The sequence below is a fragment of the Notamacropus eugenii genome, chromosome 2 (assembly GCF_028372415.1).
Source record: "Notamacropus eugenii isolate mMacEug1 chromosome 2, mMacEug1.pri_v2, whole genome shotgun sequence".
Classification (NCBI taxonomy): Eukaryota; Metazoa; Chordata; class Mammalia; order Diprotodontia; family Macropodidae; genus Notamacropus; species Notamacropus eugenii.
In genome coordinates this window covers 20,206,761-20,225,620 of record NC_092873.1, presented here as the reverse complement: position 1 = coordinate 20,225,620, position 18,860 = coordinate 20,206,761, and the positions used below count along the sequence as shown (strand labels likewise).

Genomic DNA, 18,860 nt, shown 5'->3' with positions numbered 1-18,860 from the left:
CCAGAAGTGTGAACCACTGAACTAGTCAAGTAGCCAATCAAGACTTTAGACTCAATGGAAAAAGTCCTTGGAAGTCATTAAGTGAACTACAGTGACAACTGAAGTCTCTTCTGATTGGTTAAGAAACAGTTACGCCATGGGGCTTATATAAAATCTAGAGGGAAAGGGGAGTGGGGGTGAGAGGAAGAGAGAGGAAGAGGGGAGAGGGGGATCAGGGGAGGCAAAGGAAGCTCAGTCTTGTGACCTACAGCATTAGACAAACCTCCTCCCCACCTATTCCTATGCCATCCTTTAGGGGGACAAACAGCTGAGCTCAGGGACCCTGACCTGTATGCCAGTATAAGGTGAAGGGGATGGGCAGGGGCAGCCCAGAACCCCCCTGGCCCACACTAGAAGCAGGTCTGATTCTGATATCAGGCTCAGCACTCAGTCTTTCCCTTAGCAGACCACAGGCAACCCTGGGCTGGTCAATCTTTTTTTAAAATTCAATTTTAGTTTTAGTTCTGAATTCTCTCTTTCCCATCTCCCCTTTCTCTGCTCCCCCTGGAGAAAACAAGAAAAACAAAACTAGTTACAAATATGTATAGTTGATCAAAACAAATTCCTGTATTAGCCACATTCCTCCCTTCCAAAGGCTTCCCTCTACATTCTGAGTCATTCACCTTGCCATCAGAGGTTTGAAGAGGAATCATGATTGGTCCCTGAGTTGATCAGACTTTCCCAGTCTTTTCAAAGTTGTTTTTCATTACAATGTAGCTGTTATTGTCTCTTGGTTGTGCTCACCTCACTTTGCATCAGTTCAGATTGCCTAAAAATATTTTTGAATGAATAGATCTGTTCCCTCTTTCTCTGATCTTTTTGGGGACAGGCAGAATAACAGCTGGGTCAAAGGGTATGTTTAATAACCTTTAATGACGTTTGGGGCATTGTTCCAAGTTGCTTTACAGAATGGCTAGACCAGTCGACAGTTCTCCCAAGATCAGTGTGATTGTTTTCCCACATTGGCCGTTTACCCTCAATCTGGTCCCTCACTAATCAGGGGGCAGATGCTGTTGGGGCCTCTAAAGGCGGAATGGAGAATGTGCATTTCTTCATCTTGAAGAACGCCGTTCCTTTCTCATAGTAGGCAGCCTCATTGATGAAGGCTGGGTAGATGGTGGTATCACCCTCGTAGAAGATCTCTTCTCCACTGAAGAGCTGAAAAATGGGGTCTCCTGGTTTCAGAGGAAGGAAATCTTTGTCCTAAGCAAACGAGATGAGTGTCAGTGGAAACCCCAGTGCTGGGGCTGGACAAGCAGAGTGGGCTCCAGAGCAGAGGGGATTGGAGGCTGTTCTCCAATGAACAGGAGGCAGTGAATCCCAGTGGAAAGAGCATCAAGGAGAGTTGGGAATCAGGGAACCCCACTGAGGGCCTGATTTACTGTGTGAGCTTTGAGAAGACCCCTAACCCTCCTTTGGTCTTGGTTCTCTTTTCTGTAAAAGAATAGGGACTCACTCTGATTTCACTGATGTAGGGAAATTCCTGGTGGGAAGTCAGCACCTTCTGTGAATCTTATGGTCTTAGAGAGTCACCAGCAACACAAAAGGGTTAAGTGACTTGTCTAGGATCACAGAGCTCTTGGTGGCAGTGGAAGGCTCTGAAACCAGCTCTCTTCCCACTGCACCACACTGCCTCCCTTCTTTTCTGTAAAACTAGGATACGATGCTTGGCCTACCTCATGGGATTATGAGGACTGATTGAGTGTGTTTGGCAAGGCATCCTGGTGACAGGATGTGTTTTAATAATGTGCTAATGTGTTTTAATAATCAGGTCTTTTTTGCTTGAATTATAATAATAATAATTAATTAGTATGTTTAATATAATTAAATTTTTTTCTGGACTAGAAAATGTCATTTTAATATCCTACCACACTATGGAGGGAAAGCAGGGACTTAAAGGTAGGTGGGGCCCTTTCCCCTCACCCCTAAAGTATTTCAGGATGTGTCAATGAGAAGCTAAGTGGCCTGAGGGCCAAGATTTGTCGCCACATTGGCCCAAAGGTGAAGAATACCTTGATACCCTTCAATCAATCACTCAACAAACATTGTATTGAGTCCTCACTATGCACCAGGGACTAGGTTAAGCATGAGTAGAACAGAGACAAAAATGAAACCGTCCCTGCTTTCAAGAAGTTTGCATTCAGGGGGAGGAGCCAAGATGGCGGAGTAGAAAGACACACATATGCTAGTTCCGAAACCACAGCCCATAACATATCTGTAAAGAAGAACTCCCAACAAATTCTGGAGCAGCAGAAGCCACAGAACAATGGAACGGACAAGATTTCTGTTCCAGAGAGCACAGAAAACCTGACGTGAAAGGTCCGTCGCACACAGGACCTGGAGCAGAGCCCAGCCCTGCCTTGGCCACAAGGCACCAAGAGGAGCAGATCCCAGTGGGCTTCAGGGACAGAATCTCCAGCAGCCTCGCAGGTCCCTCCACCCACAGGTGACAAGGGTTGGTGAGAGGGTCTCTTTGGCTGGTTGAGAGGGGAGTGGGGTGTCCCCATAACTCAGGCCCCCTCAGGGGGCAGCAGCGAGGGGGGGGGAGGCAGCAGACAGGGGCTCCCCAAGCAGGCATGAGCCTGGATCCATTGTTGAAGGTCTCTGCATAAACCCCCTGAGGGAATTGAGCCCATGAGGCGGCCCTACCCCCACCTGAGAAGCTGAACTTAATCTCACGCTGAATAGCAGCCCTGCTCCCACCCAAAGCCCTGAGGCTAGGAAGCAGCATTTGAATCTCAGACCCCAAGCACTGGCTGGGCAGATCTGGAGGCAAGGTGGGGGTGGAAAGAAAACTCAGAAGTCAAGTCACTGGCTGGGAAAATGCCCAGAAAAGGGAAAAAAAATAAGACTATAGAAGGTTACTTTCTTGGTGAACAGATAATTCCTCCCTTCCTTTCTGATGAGGAAGAACAATGCTTACCATCAGGGAAAGACACAGAAGTCAAGGCTTCTGTATCCCACACATCCAAAGTAAATATACCATGGCCTCAGGCCATGGAAGAGCTCAAAAAGGATTTTGAAAATCAAGTAAGAGAGGTGGAGGAAAAACTGGGAAGAGAAATGAGAGAGATGCAAGAAAAGCATGAAAAGCAGGTCAACACCTTGCTAAAGGAGACCCAAAAAAATGCTGAAGAAAATAACACCTTGAAAACTAGCCTAACTCAACTGGCAAAAGAGGTTCAAAAAGCCAATGAGGAGAAGAATGCTTTAAAAAACAGAATTAGCCAAATGGAAAAGGAGATTCAAAAGCTCACTGAAGAAAATAGTTCTTTCAAAATTAGAATGGAACAGATGGAGGCTAATGACTTTGTGAGAAACCAAGAAATCACAAAACAAAACCAAAAGAATGAAAAAATGGAAGATAATGTGAAATATCTCATTGGAAAAACAACTGACCTGCAAAATAGATCCAGAGAGACAATTTAAAAATTATGGGACTACCTGAAAGCCATGATCAAAAAAAAGAGCCTAGACATCATCTTTCATGAAATTATCAAAGAACTCTGCCCTGATATTCTAGAACCACAAGGCAAAGTAAGGATTCAGGGAATCCACAGATCACCGCCAGAAAGAGATCCAAAAAGAGAAACTCTTAGGAACATTGTGGCCAAATTCCAGAGTTCCCTGGTTAAGGAGAAAATATTGCAAGCAGCTAGAAAGAAACAATTCAAGTATTGTGGAAATACAATCAGGATAACACAAGATCTAGCAGCTTCTACATTAAGGGATCGAAGGGCGTAGAATATGATATTCCAGAAGTCAAAGGAACTAGGACTAAAACCAAGAATCACCTACCCACCAAAACTGAGTATAATACTTCAGGGGAAAAAATGGTCTTTCAAAGAAATTGGGGACTTTCAAGCATTCTTGATGAAAGGACCAGAGCTGAAAAGAAAATTTGACTTTCAAACACAAGAATGAAGAGAAGCGTGAAAAGGTAAACAGCAAAGAGAAGTCACAAGGGACTTACTAAAGTTGAACTGTTTACATTCCTACATGGAAAGAAAATATTTGTAACTCTTGAAACTTCAGTATCTGGGTACTGGGTGGGATTACACACACACACACACACACACACACACACACACACACACAGGCAGAGAGCACAGAGTGAATTGAATAAGATGGGATCATATCTTAAAAAAATGAAATTAAGGGGTGAGAAAGAAATATATTGGGAGGAGAAAGGGAGAAATGGAATGGGGTAAATTATCTCATAAAAGAGTGGAGGGAAAAAGAGGGGAGGTGAGAGAAAAACATGAAGTTTACTCTCATCACATTCCACTAAAGGAAGGAATAAAATGCACACTCATTTTGGTATGAAAACCTATCTCACAATACAAGAAAATGGGGGATAAGGGGATAAGCAGGGTGGGGGGGATGATGGAAGGGAGGGCAATGGGAGGAGGGAGCAATTTGAAGTCAACATTCTTGGGGAGGGACAGGACCAAAAGAGAGAATAGAAGCAATGGGGGTCAGGATAGGATGGAGGGAAATATAGTTAGTCTTACACAACACGACTATTATGGAAGTCATTTGCAAAACTACACAGATATGGCCTATATTGAATTGCTTGCCTTCCAAAAGGAATGGGTGGGGAGGGAAGGATGAAGAGAAGTTGGAAATCAAAGTTTTAGGATCAGCTGTCGAGTACTGTTCTCGCTACTAGGAAATAAGATATACAGGTAAAGGGGTATAGAAAGTTATCTGGTGCTACAGGACAAAAGACAAGATGGGGACAAGGGAAGGGAGACATGATAGAAGAGAGGGCAGATTGGTGATAGGGGCAATCAGAATGCTCGGTGTTTTGGGGTGGGGGGAGGGGACAAATGGGGAGAAAATTTGGAACCCAAAATTTTGTGAAAATGAATGTTAAAAGTTAAATAAATTAATTTAAAAAAAAAGAAGTTTGCATTCAATTGGGGGACTTCTCTAACCATATGTTGTCTCCCCAATAGGATATAAATTCTAGAAGAGCAGAGATTGTTTTATTTTTTGGTCTTTGCATCCTTTCTGCTTAGCAAAGTGCCCACCACGTAGCTGTTACTGTGTTTGTCCTTCATTCTCAAAGAGTATCATGACATCAAAATGATGACATGACTTGCAGTTGATTTTGATTAGCGTGAGGGAGGGCTGTGCAAGGTCACCAACCTCACTTTCTTCTCCTGAGCCACCTGGGTCCAGTGGCCTGATATTCATCAGGATGACTGGAGATGGCCCAGGATGCAAGGTGAGACCCTGGCCCTTTCAGGCTAAGGTCTTATCACATTCTCACTTGGAGTGAGTTACTCCCATTCAATGAACAGACTTCTTTAAGGTACTCAAGGGATGGCCCCTCTAATCAAAAAAAAAAAAAAAAGATCAAACTGGGAGGGAAAGACCCTCAGGGTTCCTGGGTGAAAGAGAAACAATTACTATTTAATTATTATATTACAACATACTACATAAGTTGTCATCATGTCAGCATGAGACATGAAAATTTAGGAAATGAAGACATTGTTAGATATTTTAATTAACATTCTATATGCTGACATCCTTATCCCAAATGGCGGTTATTTTTGGTTTTGCTTTATGTGAAACAATTTAGTCAAAGTCCATCAAAAAAATTTGACATTTATATAGCATACTGAGGTTTGTGAAGCTCTTCATACTTATTTAACTTGAGTTACAGGTATGGTTACCTGGTTTTACAAATGACAAAACTGAGTCTCATAGAGTTTAAGTGACTTGCCTATGTTCACACAACTAGTTAAGAATTTGAGACAGGATTTGAATTCAGGTCCCACCTGATACTAAGCATGGCACTGTTACCACTGTAACATACTGTTTCTAAATGCTTGTCTCTGAGGACTAAGGTATGCTGGTAGCCCTTTGACGTACCCTCTTTACCTTTACCAATTCTATATCAAATGGAAAATACCCATTTATTAAGCACCTAGCATGTGGTTTTACAAACATTATCTCACTTGATCCTCACAGCACCCTGTGAAGTAGGTGCTATTATACTCATTTTACAGTTGAGGAAACTGAGGTAGACAAGAGCCACATAATAGGTCCTTAAGGAATGCATTGCCCCTCAACTACTCTCCAAAGGAAGGCTGGCAAATCCAGGGGGCTCTGGGTGGGCTGGGCTGGAGTTGGTATCAGTTACTCTGGATACTTGAGCAAGCTGGCATCAGAAGCAAGACTTTGGGGGTCTGGAGAAGCTCCCACAGGAATTCAAGAACCCTAGAAGTAAGTCTTCAAGTGATGAATAAAAAGCTAGTTGATTGAGATCATTTAATTTTAGCAGGGGAACTAATTAGAATATCCTCCTACTGATTCATTAAAGCAGGTCCCCTAAAGATGAATGAATGAAAGATCAATGCATAGGCTTCATGTATTAGTAAAGGTACTCAGGACACCAGCTCTTCACTCAGTAAAATTAGTGTGTTACCCCTGACTCCTCATATGCAGGCAATTATTTCTCTCCATTTGTTTACATAGATAAATTTTCAGCTTTTTTTCACAGATGGGCTGTGGTTGTCAAGTGGTGGGTGGGAAATAGGAGATTGGGGAGGATGGAAATGACCCTTGACCTTGATTGAACTTCATTTCCCAGAGCTTTTCCAATTCCCACTTTATCTCAGTTAAGCCAGAGGGAAGGAGAAGCAACTAACTGGTGCAGGCTGTTGCTCTTGGAGTCTGAAAGACCATAGTTCAAATCCAACCTCCAACATTTACAATCTGTGTGACCCCTAGGCAAGACACGTAGCTTTAGTTTCCTCATCTGTAAAATAAGGATGGTAATAATAGCACTCCCCCCAAGGTCTGAGAAAATGAGAAAATTTTTGTAAAGTGCTTTGCAGACCTTAAAAGGTTCTGTAAATTCTAGCTATTATTATTCTTATTAAAATAAACCAGATTTCAGATTTAGTCTCAGAAGGCCAGAAAGGGATGAGCCATCCTGAAAGCTAAGCAATCAGTGAGCCAGCCAACCAGCAAGTATTTCCTAAGTACCTACTATGTGCCAAGGAACTGTGCTAAGTGCTGGGGAGACAAAAAACGGTCCCTTCCCTTGGGGAGCTTATATTCCACTGGGGGAGACCCATTCACCACTAAATACCTAAAAGCTATAGACAAAACAGATGAGAAGGGGACCTCAGGGGGAGGCAGTAGCAGCTGGGAGAATGTGAGAAAAGCCTTCTGGAGAAGGTGAGATTGGAAGGAAGTCAAGAGGTGAAAAGTGAGGAGGGAGAGAATTTTGCTAGTGCAAAAGCATGGAGGTGAGAGATGACACATGCTATATAGGAATGGAAGGGGAAGAATGTGAGAATGACTGTTGTGGAGCTCATAGAAGGAAGGCTTGGGTAACAAGACTGGAGAGGGAGCAGGGTCAGGGTGGCCAGAGCTTTAAATGCCAAACAAGAGGCACCTCCATCCTCAACTGACATGTGGTATTTCCACAAAGACCAGCGCTGAGCACTCACCTGGAGCTGGGGATGGACAAATCCCAGCAGTTCCCCGCCAGGAGACCGAGGAAAATCCACAGGTTCTATGATTTTATAAGCCACAATGTCAAAGGCTGGGAGTGAAGTGCCTGTGGGAGGAGAATGGGAATCACAGAACATTCTAGCTGAAAGAATCTCTCTCCTTCCCCCATTTTACAGATGGGTGACAGAGTTGAGAGAGGGGGCTGGGCCTGGTCAAGGTCACACAGTGCCTGGGGCTCAGACCAAGTCCTCTGACCAGCTCCCACGACCTTTCCAATGGATTTGTGAGGCAGAGGGGTGGCAGAATCTGGCAACTCCCACCCTGCCTCATGGGCCCAAATAAATAGGTTTATTTTGCATACGTTAGCCCAGGCACTCCCTGAAGGCAAGGTTTCTCTTGAGACTTCTTTGTATGTCCAGGACCCAGAACAGGCTTCTTCACAAACTAATCAGCATTTGTGGAATGATTCAATGGATGGATGGACGGGTGGATGGATGGATGGGTGGATGGATGAATGGATGGATGGATAGATGGATGGATGGATGGATGGATGGATGGATGGATGGATGGATGGATGGATGGATGGATGAATGGATGAATGAACATGAGGACAGCCAAGGATCCCCAGTGCCTACAGTGGTGGGGAGGGGGAGATGATACTTGGGCTGAAAGTGGGGCTCATGGAGCTTCCTACTCCCCCTAGCATTTAGTCATTTCTTCCTCCTGCTTTGTGGCAGCTTCCTGTACTAGAAAGTGATGATGGGGCAGAGATAGGTGTTGGGGCCATCAGGAAGGCCCATCCAGACTGTCCTGGGACAAGACTGGGAGTCAAGTCCTTCCTCTGTCATCACCCTGTAGCCTAGAGAGCTCCAGCAGAGTGGCCCAGCCTCCAGAGGGATATGAGGGGACAAAAGGGGGTAAGGATTCCTTCAGGGAGGGGTTATGGCACTCACCCTGGTTGAAGAGGTCAATGAAGTCCAGACCATGAGCCAACAGGGCTCTCACATGAGACAAGACATCAGCTCGAAGCACCCCATGTGGCTGGGGGCCCAGCTCCAGGCCTAGGAAGAGAGGCAGCACACTCGTAGGAAACAGGGACATAAACACATGTATACACATCACACACACACCCTGACTGCCCCATGACAAGGGGCTCCCACAGAGAAACCTTAGCTCTCTCAAGTCCCCCATTATCCTGCCCCTCCCAAAAACCCTAGTCTCTTAGGATCAAAAATCCTCATGCCTCCTTTCCACAACACTATTCAGAAACCTCATCTCCAAGGACCCATTTCCTCTCATCTCCCCTCTCCCAGAGAATAAAGGCCCTGTTGAAATCCACATCGCCCCAAATATCACCCCAAACCCTCAGGGCTCCATAGAGAGCCCAAGGTCTAGCTGGCTTCTACCCCTATCAGGGGCCCCCATTTGCCATACCCAGGCCATTCTTGGCAACTGACATGAGGGCAAAGTTTTCCTGTCCAGGACAACCATATAGATAGATTGGACATGGTCCCTCAGTGTGCTTCTGAAAGGTGAAGGAACAAAGGTGGGTGGACATGTCGGCTCTTGGGAGACCTGGGCTCTAGGCATGCATCTTCCAGAGTTCAAGTGCCAAGACAGATGAGTGGCTCCCCATTTCTGAGCCTCTGTTTCCTCATCTGTAAAATGGGGTAATTACATCTACCTTATCTTTTTTTCAGGGTGGTGATGAGCAGTTTGGAAAGGAAGAAGGTGCTAAATAACTATTTGTTGGATTAATGAATGAGTGACTGTCCCCTGCTGCTCAAGTCCAAGGATTTTTCTACCCCACTGAAAGGAAGGGAAAGGAAAGGAAAAGAGAAGGGCAAGTAAAGGGAATAAGGTAAGGGAGGCCAGCCATGTGGTGGAGCAGAAAGGGCACTGCATTTGGGTCAGAGGACCTGGGAGGAATCTCTGGTTTTATAAGGTACTACTGTGATGAACTCGGATTACTCTGGGCCTCAATTTCTTCCACTGTAAAATGATGGAACTGAATTAGGCAATCCCCAAGGTCTCTTGCATCTCTAAATCTATGGTCTGAGAGCTTGGACCTGCTAGGGTCCTGGTTAGTTCTTCCTATTCCTCCTGGGGAATAGTGCCTCCCAGAGAATTGAGGCCTGGCTCTTCTCTGGCCAGACCCTAAAGGCTGAGGTTCATACTGTGGGGGAGAGGGTAAGGAAAGGTAATAGGAAGGGGACCTGGATATAATGACACATATGCATAGTGAAGATGTTCTCCTCAGAGTCGGAGATCAGGCAGGCCATCATATTGGAGGTTGTGTTGTGAAGGTCGAAGATGAAGTCAAAGGCGTCAGCTGTGCCTCTTGGACCAAAGAGCTGGTTGATCTCCTGGGCTCGTCTCACCTCATAAGGGCCAGCTTGTGTGCCCTTGAAGCTGGGAGGCAAGAAGAGAATGAGGTCACTGTCTGGAAGGTAGCCAACTGGCATTCACAGTTAACTATAATGGCAGCCTGAAAGTCAACATTACTGATTTCATTTTTACCTAAAAACACACAGTCTCCTATAAGATCCTGACTTATTGTTTTAAGTGAAAATTCATCTAATGCATATATGCTGTGGTTATAGGTTCATGGCTCACCTCTCCACGAATATCTCACCTACTTTTAAACATTACCTGGAAAAGAATGTGAGGAGCTGAGATTGTTGTTGGAGGGTCCTAATTCAAGGTCTTTTACTTTTGGTTTGATGCATGTGTGAATGAGTCATCCTTTCAGGTCATGTGAAATGGGAAAGAAAATGAAGGTTTCAGATGGGATGGGATGGGGGCCAAGCCAATTTGACAAGTTATGGATTATTGTTGGGAATTCTCCTACCCTTAGATTAGGGTAGAATGAAGCCTGCCTGAGGCCCAGAGAGCTGGGGCAGCTGTAGGATGGACAGATCTCCATCTGATGGCTTGCCCTTGGTCCTCCTTCTTTCAGGGTTAAGGAAAGGTCTAGGCACAGTTGGGCACCACTCACGTGAGGAAGGTCCTTGTGAAACTTCTATTCAGGTCCTGGCTTACGTAGCGCATGCAGTGCTTGGTGGCTTTGGGGTTGGCCAGGAAGGGGGTGGCTGTGAAGGTCGCCCTTTGCAACTCAGAAGGGTCCTGTAGCCAGTGCTTCACTAGATAGACACCTGAGAGCTCATTCCCATGCGTGCCGCCCACCACAGCCACATGGTCCAGATGATCCCCAATGGAGGGTGTTGAGCACATCCTGGAGTCTGTACCTGGAATGGAAAAGAGGGGCCTACTCCTTGTCCCCTGTCCCCAGAGGGTGAGTGGCCTCAGGAAGCTGCTATGGCAAAGAGGGGCCTCATGGGGCCTAGACACCAGTAAATGGAGCCCCTGCCTCTCTTAGTGGCCCCAGACAATTCCCAGTTTGCCCTGCCCTGCCTTCTAGCAGCTCAGAGCTGACAAAGGCCCACAAAGGCAGGTATTTGGCAGGCAGGCCAAAGGGGACAAGTCCCCTAAAGTAGGGTTAGGGCCATTGGAGGCAGAAGGTTCAGTGGAGATGCACTGGGTTTGGAGTCAGAAGTTCTGGGTTCTAATGCGATCTGTGACATTTCCTTTCTAGACGACCTTGAGCAGTCATTAAATGCGTATCTAATCTGTAAAGGGAGGGTTGGAGCAGGTGGCTTCTCCTTTTTTAAGGCGATTGGGGTTAAGTGACTTGCTCAGGGTCTCTAGTAAGTATCTGTGGTTGGATTTGAACTCAGGTCTTCCTGACTCTAGGATCAGTGCTCCATCCACTGCAACCCCTAGAGGCCCCAAGTGGATGACTTCTAAGGAGGAGTAGAGAGAGAGGTGCAGTAAGTGACTTCTGAAGTCATTTCTGGCTCTGAATCTATGCCCCTGGACCTCCTGCATGTCTAAATTTGAGTTTTGGACAGGGGGATGGTAGAAGTGAGGGTCTGGGGACAGGGAGATAAAGAGTCCTCTGATAAAGATCAGATACGTAAGATAGAGTGTGAATTAATATGAAGATATGACCTTATTAATAAAGAGCCATTCCCCAACAGACAAATAGCCAAGGGATATAAACAGGCAATTTTTAAAAGAAGAAACAGATGCTATCAGCAACCATATGAAAACACATGACAAATCACTAATAATTAGAGAAACACAAACTAGAACAACTCTAAATTTCCATCTTATACCCATAAGATACCTCAAGACAACAAAAGACAAAAATGACAATTGCTGGAGGGAATGTGGGAGGACAGGCACATTAATACACTATGGTATGGAGATAAATCATTCCAGTCATTCTGCAAAGTGATTTGGAACTAGCATTAAAAAGCTGTGAGATTATCCTGATCTTTTGATACTACTGCTAAGCTGTAGTACAAAGAAAGGAGGAAGGGATCCACACGTACAAAAATATTTACAGCTGCCCATCACTTGGGAAATGGCTGAACAAGTTGTGATCCAAGACTGTGGTAGAATACTAATGAGATTATGTATGTGATGGATTCAGAGAAACCAGAGAAAACTTGTCTAAACTGGTACAGGGACTGTAGTAATGTAAACAGTAATAACAGCAGTATGAAACATACCTAGAGTGCCTAAGATAGTGTCATGTGGAGGAACCCCACTTCGCTCAGGCCAGCTAAAAACCCTGAAGGGGGAAGTAATTGATCTGGCTTTGAGAGAGCAGGGCCAAAATCATCCTAAAGAAGAGCACTTTGAAAATCTTTTCCTTTTTAATTTAATCTTTAATTTTTTTAAGTGGAATTCACTGAATTTTTTTATGTTTTGAGTTCTAAATTCAATCCCTCCCCCTCCTCTCCCTGCTCTGTGCGATGATTAGCAATTTGATATAAATTACACCTGAGAAAGCATGTTAAACACTAGTCATTTTGGGGAAGAAAAATTCAAACAAAAAAAGAGAAAGAAAATGAAAAATAATATGCTTCAGTCTGTATTCAGACACCAACTGTTCCTTCTCTGGAGGTGGATAGCATTCTTTATCATGAGTTCATTGGGATTGTCTTGGATTATTGAGAATAGTGAAGTCATTCGCAGTTGTTCATTGGACAATATTTCTATTCCAGTGTTCTCCTGGTTCTGCGCACTTCATATTTCATGTAGGTCTTTCCTGAAATCGTCTTATTCATCATTTCTTCCATCACAACAAAATACCACAACTTGTTCATCCCCTCAATTTCCAATTCTTCATCATCACAAAAAGAGCTGCTATAAATATTTTTTGTACAAATAGGTTCTTTTCCATTCTTTTTTATGTCTTTGGGATGCAGACCTAATAGTGGTGGCTCAAAGGTTATATACAGTTTTCTTTGGGCATAGTTTCAAATTATTTTCCAGAATGGTTGGATCAGTTCACAACTTCACCAACAATTCATTAATGTTTCAGTTTCATGTCTCCTCCAACATTTGTCATTCTCCTTTTCTGTCACATTAACCAATCTGATAGGTATTGGTTGGTAACTCAGACTTTTTTATATGACTGTGGATAGCTTTGGTTTCTTTATCTGAAAAGTTTCTGTTCATTTTTTTGATCATTTGACCATTTATCAATTGAGGAATGACTTGTATTTTTATAAATTAGACTCAGCTCAAGAAATGAGGCCTTTATCAGAGATACTTGTAAAAGATTTTCCCCAGTTTTCTTCTTTCCTTTTAATTTTGGTTGCACTGTTTTTGTTTGTGTAGGGTCAGGGAGATGGGGCACAGATAGATGGTGGTGGGGAGAAGCATGTTGAAAAACGGGATAGAAGGACCTGTGGATAGAGGGACAAAGATCAGAGGATGGAAGGATAGAAGAATGAATAGACAGCAGCAGGAGGAAGAGGACAAAAGAAGGGAGGGGGAATGGAAAGATAAGATAGAGGATTAGCCAGTGGGGGAGTTATGGAGAGGGCACAGAAGGATGGGGAGTGGAAGGAAAAGGAGGTGGAGGAATGGGGATTGAGGGAAGAAGGACCAGGGGGCTGGGAGAATATAGGCCAGAGAAGGTCTGGCTCAGCATTGACCTGGACTCAGTGTGTCCAGCACTGGCTGCTCCCTCCCTGGCTGAGATTCCTTCTCTCTAGGATCCTTGTTCTTGAAGCTTCAAGTTTGAGAAGGGGACTTAAAGGTGGCTGTGTGTCTAGCAACTGCCCAAAGTTCACTCTGTTGTAAATACTAAAAAGTTAGGTTTCCATAAAATGTCGCAGTTTCAAGGTGGTGTAAAACAGCCAGCACCCACTGCCTTTCAGGAGAAGCAGTTAGCAAACTGCAGAGTTCTTGATCAAGGGGGCCAGACTTGAAACGAGCTTCACCAGCTGGAGTCAGTGACTGGGGGAAAGTTTTTCTTCACTGCACTTGCTTAATGAGTTCATCGCATATTAATCTGACACTTGCTGCATAGGATAAGAGTCTCTTTATCGGTACACTGGGGAGGGCATCATGACAAGGAGCTGCATGAAGTGGGAATGTAACCAGAAGGATCCCGACCAATCCTGTTCTGGAAGGGAGGGATATCTAACAGTTAAAGCTCTAAAGCTTGCTCTGGTTTCTGTATCAGTTCACTGCTCTCATGGTAGGGAATGCGCCCACTTCTTGCAAGGATCGCAATAAAAGACTCCACTTTTACTTCAAATTTTAGTTTTGTTATCAGGTCCCCAGATGTGAGCCTTACTCTAGATGGGGAGGGGCCTACTGGATGACAACTGGATCTTGACAAAGGCTGGGGAGACTTTGGCCCCAAGATCTGTTCTTCCTTCATTACTCAGTGACTAGGATCTGTCTCCTGCCAAGCTTGGATGGCTTCCACACTGCCTGAGCTGGATAGAAGTGAGCAGGTCAATGGAGAGTTGAGTTAAAGGGCAAGAAATGAGGACAGAGCAGAGCTTTTCTATTTCCCTGGGACCAGAACGTCTTTTCTAATCCCCCCCAAGAGAAGAGAAAATGTACCTGCTGTGGGAGGGGAAGCGGGGATTGGGCTGACTGCAAGTTTTTATATCCAACAAGAGAAAAGAAACAAAAAACCATCAAAGGGATAAAGGGAACAGTCCCTGATTGTTAAAAGAAAAGCACTTTGTGAGTCCCAAGGCCCTTAACCTTTTCAGTGCCCTCTCCAGCTAAGACTGAGCTGCAGAGAAAGTGCTCAGAAATATGGGGGGAGATGTTTCTTCCCTGAGAGAGGAAAAGGAGAAGGAGGAAGAAGAGATGGGGGAGAGGAGGAGGAAGAAGAGGAGAAGAGAAGGAAAAAGAGAAGCAGCAGAGGAGGGAGGGGGAGGAGAAGGAGGAGTTAACTGGATTTTCTAGGTAACTGCAGTTTCCCTGCAAGCCCTTTTTTAAAAAAAAAAAGCTTGATTCCTCCCTTCTGTTCTCCTGTTGAGGTGTAGGGTTGCTGAGAACCCTAAAATTCAATGACCAAAAGCCTTAAAAGAATTCAACTCAAGCCTCCTTTCTTTCAGAGGCAAGGTTTATTAAAACACTAGTTGAGGTGGTATATCGCCAAGGCAATATTCATAGTATGTGAATGGTATGTTGGCATAATTCTCATTTGCAAAGTATAACAGATTCTCCATATGGAAGCCAGAAGAAAAACATTTATTCAGACACCAGAAAGCCAAATCCCCAAACCAGAAAGCAAAATCAGTCATAGTAGCCAAGAAGTCAATACACATTGTCATAGCAGGGAGCAGTTATTGCCAAGTCTCCCTCCCTCCCAGCCTTCCCACAAACAAACGAACACTCACCAGCCTAGCTGTCTGCTTACTTTTGTCCTTCCCAGCTCTGACTAGCCTGATCAGCTTCCTCCCAGCTCTGCTCCACCTTTCCTATTCCACCCATTCAACAAGCTCCTCCCACCACATGTGATTTAGGCTTCCATGTGATTTAAGCAGGTCACATGGACCTATTAATGAATGAGAAAGATTTTCCCATTTAAATTACCATTACATTCGACCCCAAGAGCTTTTCTATTATGTAATATGTATTCATTACATAGGTTGGTGGGGCAACTGGTACGAACAGAATTGTAACAGGGATAACAGAAAATGAACATATAAAACAATAACTTAGGCAACTGATGCCAACAGAACCTTACAACAGTATAACAGGGATCACACAAAATAAGCACATAAAACAACATCTTAGGGTGGAACTTGAGCACAAGCACCTCATCATTCCCCCCTTGAATGAATGGGACCCAAAATCTTGGGATAAGGGGTTAAGGTCTCTTCTTCCATAGCTATTTTCTGCTAAGATTGGACGTAGAGCTTTCCCTGCCCCAAGAGGTCCCATTCAAGAGGTCAGTTCTTTAGCTGGCATCCAGAGCTTGGTCGATGCCAGGTCCAGGGGTGACACATCACAGTCATGGATAAGGGACAACATTTGGCTTAAGCAATCAGACATCGCAGGTGGGGGGTACTAAGCCTGCAGAAAACGAATCTAGCAAACAAATTTAATAGACAAAAAGCCAAAAAGAAACAAGGGGACAATAACCAAAAGCAGGGTAGATATAGGGTCAGTTGCACTTCTAGAGTCCATGAATCCACTATCATAGCCCTCATTCACAGTAGAATATGAGTCAAGGGTTCAATTTGATAATCATCTTCTCTTGAATAAACAATTATCTTTTTTATATGCTACATTTTCTGCAGCCTTTGGAACATTGTCTAGCTTCTGTTTTACCCATACTTTAGCTCCCAATTTTATTCTATCAGTAGAACCCAATCCTTCAGTTCCTCTGCTAGTTATTTTGGAGGGTGTATCAGTTTCCACAAGAGGTATTATTTCACAAAGAATAATAATCATTTGTACTATTCTATCATTTTTACAAGACCGTATGGATTCTTCACCTAAATTTTGGAATGTCACAATAATTTCTCCTTGATAAACTGGTTGGTTGTTGTTGTCCTTTGTTTTCGAAGACAACCAAAATGACATCACTGTGATAAAGTGAAATTTCAGTGGGTCTGACTGTGGCTGATCAGACCAATATGAATTCGGAATGCTCTACCACATTAGTCCTTGTAAATATCTGGGGTGGATATCCCAAATTTGCGCATCCTGAGTTTACTTTGTGCTGTCTCAATTCTGCTTTGCTCAAAGAGCACAGCACCTTTTCTGATGCGGGCATGCCATGCTGAGCAATCCTGTGCCAGTGTCTTCCATGTTGCACAGTCAAATTCAAAGTTCTTGAGAGAGAGACCTTGAGAGTGTCCTTGTATCATTTCTTCTGGCCATCATGTGATCACCTGCCCCATGTAAGTTCCCCATAAAATAATCTTTTTGGCAAGCATACATTTTGCATTCAAACAATATGGCTAGCTCATTGGAGTTGCGTTCTCTGAAGCATAGTTTGAATGCTTGGCAGTTCAGCTCGAGCAAGGACCTCAGTGTCTGATACCTTATCCTGCCAGGTGATCCTCAGAATCTTCCTTGATAAATTAGAATCTATCACTCCCCCCAATACATGAACTGCTAATTCAGATTTAGGTAATATCCATCCAAAATGATTTTGGGGGATTCTCATACATATTCCAGTAGATATTTTTATTATTTCTATCCAATCTAAAGTCCTCTAAACAATATAAACCACACACTGCCAAACCAGGTGTCCCTGGATACAGTGCTGGGACATCTGGCCTCACATTTCAATACTCAATATTTGGGATCTTATGTGTTTGTTGTTTTCTAATTTGAAGATTTGGACTCCTCATTCAGGCTAGAGGTATACTTCCTCCTAATGGTCTATTTTTCAAATTATGCAAAGCAGTGAACAAATTATCTTTCCAATGTTGAGAAGAATAATTAGAACTTAACTTACTTAACTGTTCTTTCTATAATCTGTTCATTCTTTCAATTAACCCAGATGCTTACGGATAATATAGAATATGATATATCCATTCTATTTTATTTAATACATAACATCTCTTCATTTCATTACCTTTGAAATGTGACCCATTGTCACTTTGGATCTGCATTGGGGTTCCGTAATACAGACTTATGATATCTAAAGCTTTACAGATGTTTTTCTGGGTTGGATTCTTATAGAGACAAGTCACTAGTGCACGTGAATAGGTGTCAACACAAGTACATATAAATTTGCATCCTTTATCTTGGGGTAGGGCTCCAATATAATCTATTTGCTAAATTTGGGCTGGTACTTTTTCCCTTGCTTTCTCTCCAGTTACTACCTGAGAAGCAGTTTGTTCCTTTCCAAATTTTATGTATATATATATATATATATATATATATATATATATATATATATATATATATATATATATATATATGTGTGTGTGTGTGTGTGTGTATGTGTGTGTGTGTGTATGTATGTATATATGTATATATGTGTATGTATGGATATATGCATATACATACATAGATACATTAATACACATTCCTCTGCTACTTGTTTCAACAATGAATGAGAGATACTAATACCTCAGTCTTGTGCCCACTGGTATGTGACCTGGACCCTTAAATGGCTGACTGTTTGATGGACTCATTTTGCTAGTACCTGTTGGGGGTGTAAGCTCAGTTCCATGTGGACAGTCTCGGGCAGGTAAAGGTGAGGACTTCTAAACCTTAGAGTTCTCATGAGGCCCTCCAGGGAACAGCTGGGAATTGAGGTGTGAGACCCGGGCTATCTCATGCATTTCCGCCTCTTCCCCATGGGAAACTTGCTGGGGAGAGCATCCCCGCCCCTGAGATTAACCCATGGTTTGAGCGCACCTATTGTTGTCTAAGGGCTGAGAACAGGCATGGTATTCAGGTGCAAACTATGCGGAGGGAGAGCTTAAGTAGGGTCAGGAAAGCCTGAAGGCGCTCTTAGTGCTGAGGGGCCCTTAGAGGACAGAAGGCCCCTCTTCCCTCTTCCCTCTCCCCTCTCCCACTTCCACTTCCATTCTCTTCTCTTACTGTAAGATCTTTGCCTCCTTGGGAAGAGGATTGCTCTCTCCTGAGGAAGAATTCCCCCTGCACATGTAACCAAGACCCTGAATAAAGCCTAACCCTTGTTTGACTCTGGAAAGTCTCTTCTCTCATACGTTTATCCAGTTTGGCCAGCCGAAGACCTGCGACAGGTAAGGAAAGACTTGGGTAGCCCTTAGGCCTCTAGGCCTGACAAGTACCGATCAGAGTAGATACAATATGTTGAGTGGCAATCTTTGCTAGTCCATCAACGTGTGCATTGTAGTCATGTTCTGGTGTGGTGAGGGCCATGTAAACCTCTACATGAAAAACTGACAATCACCTACCCAGCAAAACTGAGTATAATACTTCAGGGGAAAAATTGGTCTTTCAATGAAATAGAGGATTTTCAAGTATTCTTGATGAAAAGACCAGAGCTGAAAAGAAAATTTGAC

The 18,860-nt window shown here is 43.8% G+C and overlaps 1 protein-coding gene across 1 annotated transcript; it reads right to left on the bottom strand.

The window, feature by feature from the left end:
• Positions 1-582: 582 nt before the first annotated feature.
• Positions 583-15,339, bottom strand: ACY3 (aminoacylase 3). The gene is made up of 7 exons (XM_072639342.1): positions 15,243-15,339; positions 10,514-10,763; positions 9,732-9,927; positions 8,950-9,040; positions 8,469-8,576; positions 7,512-7,621; positions 583-1,242 (listed from the first exon to the last, which is right to left on the bottom strand). The coding sequence occupies exons 2-7, from the start codon at positions 10,747-10,749 to the stop codon at positions 1,036-1,038; spliced, it is 948 nt and encodes a 315-aa protein (XP_072495443.1). The 5' UTR covers positions 10,750-10,763; positions 15,243-15,339; the 3' UTR covers positions 583-1,035.
• Positions 15,340-18,860: the final 3,521 nt, after the last annotated feature.

What these genes read in the sequence shown, in the direction of transcription:
- ACY3 (XM_072639342.1), bottom strand. Translation starts at nt 10,749, where the DNA reads ATGTGCTCAACACCCTCCATTGGGGATCATCTGGACCATGTGGCTGTG. An exon ending in TTCACAAGGACCTTCCTCAC is followed by an intron (nt 9,928 to 10,513) that starts GTGAGTGGTGCC and finishes CTTGCCTCCCAG; the next exon opens with CTTCAAGGGCACACAAGCTG. An exon ending in CATTGACCTCTTCAACCAGG is followed by an intron (nt 7,622 to 8,468) that starts GTGAGTGCCATA and finishes CTCCTCCCACAG; the next exon opens with GCACTTCACTCCCAGCCTTT.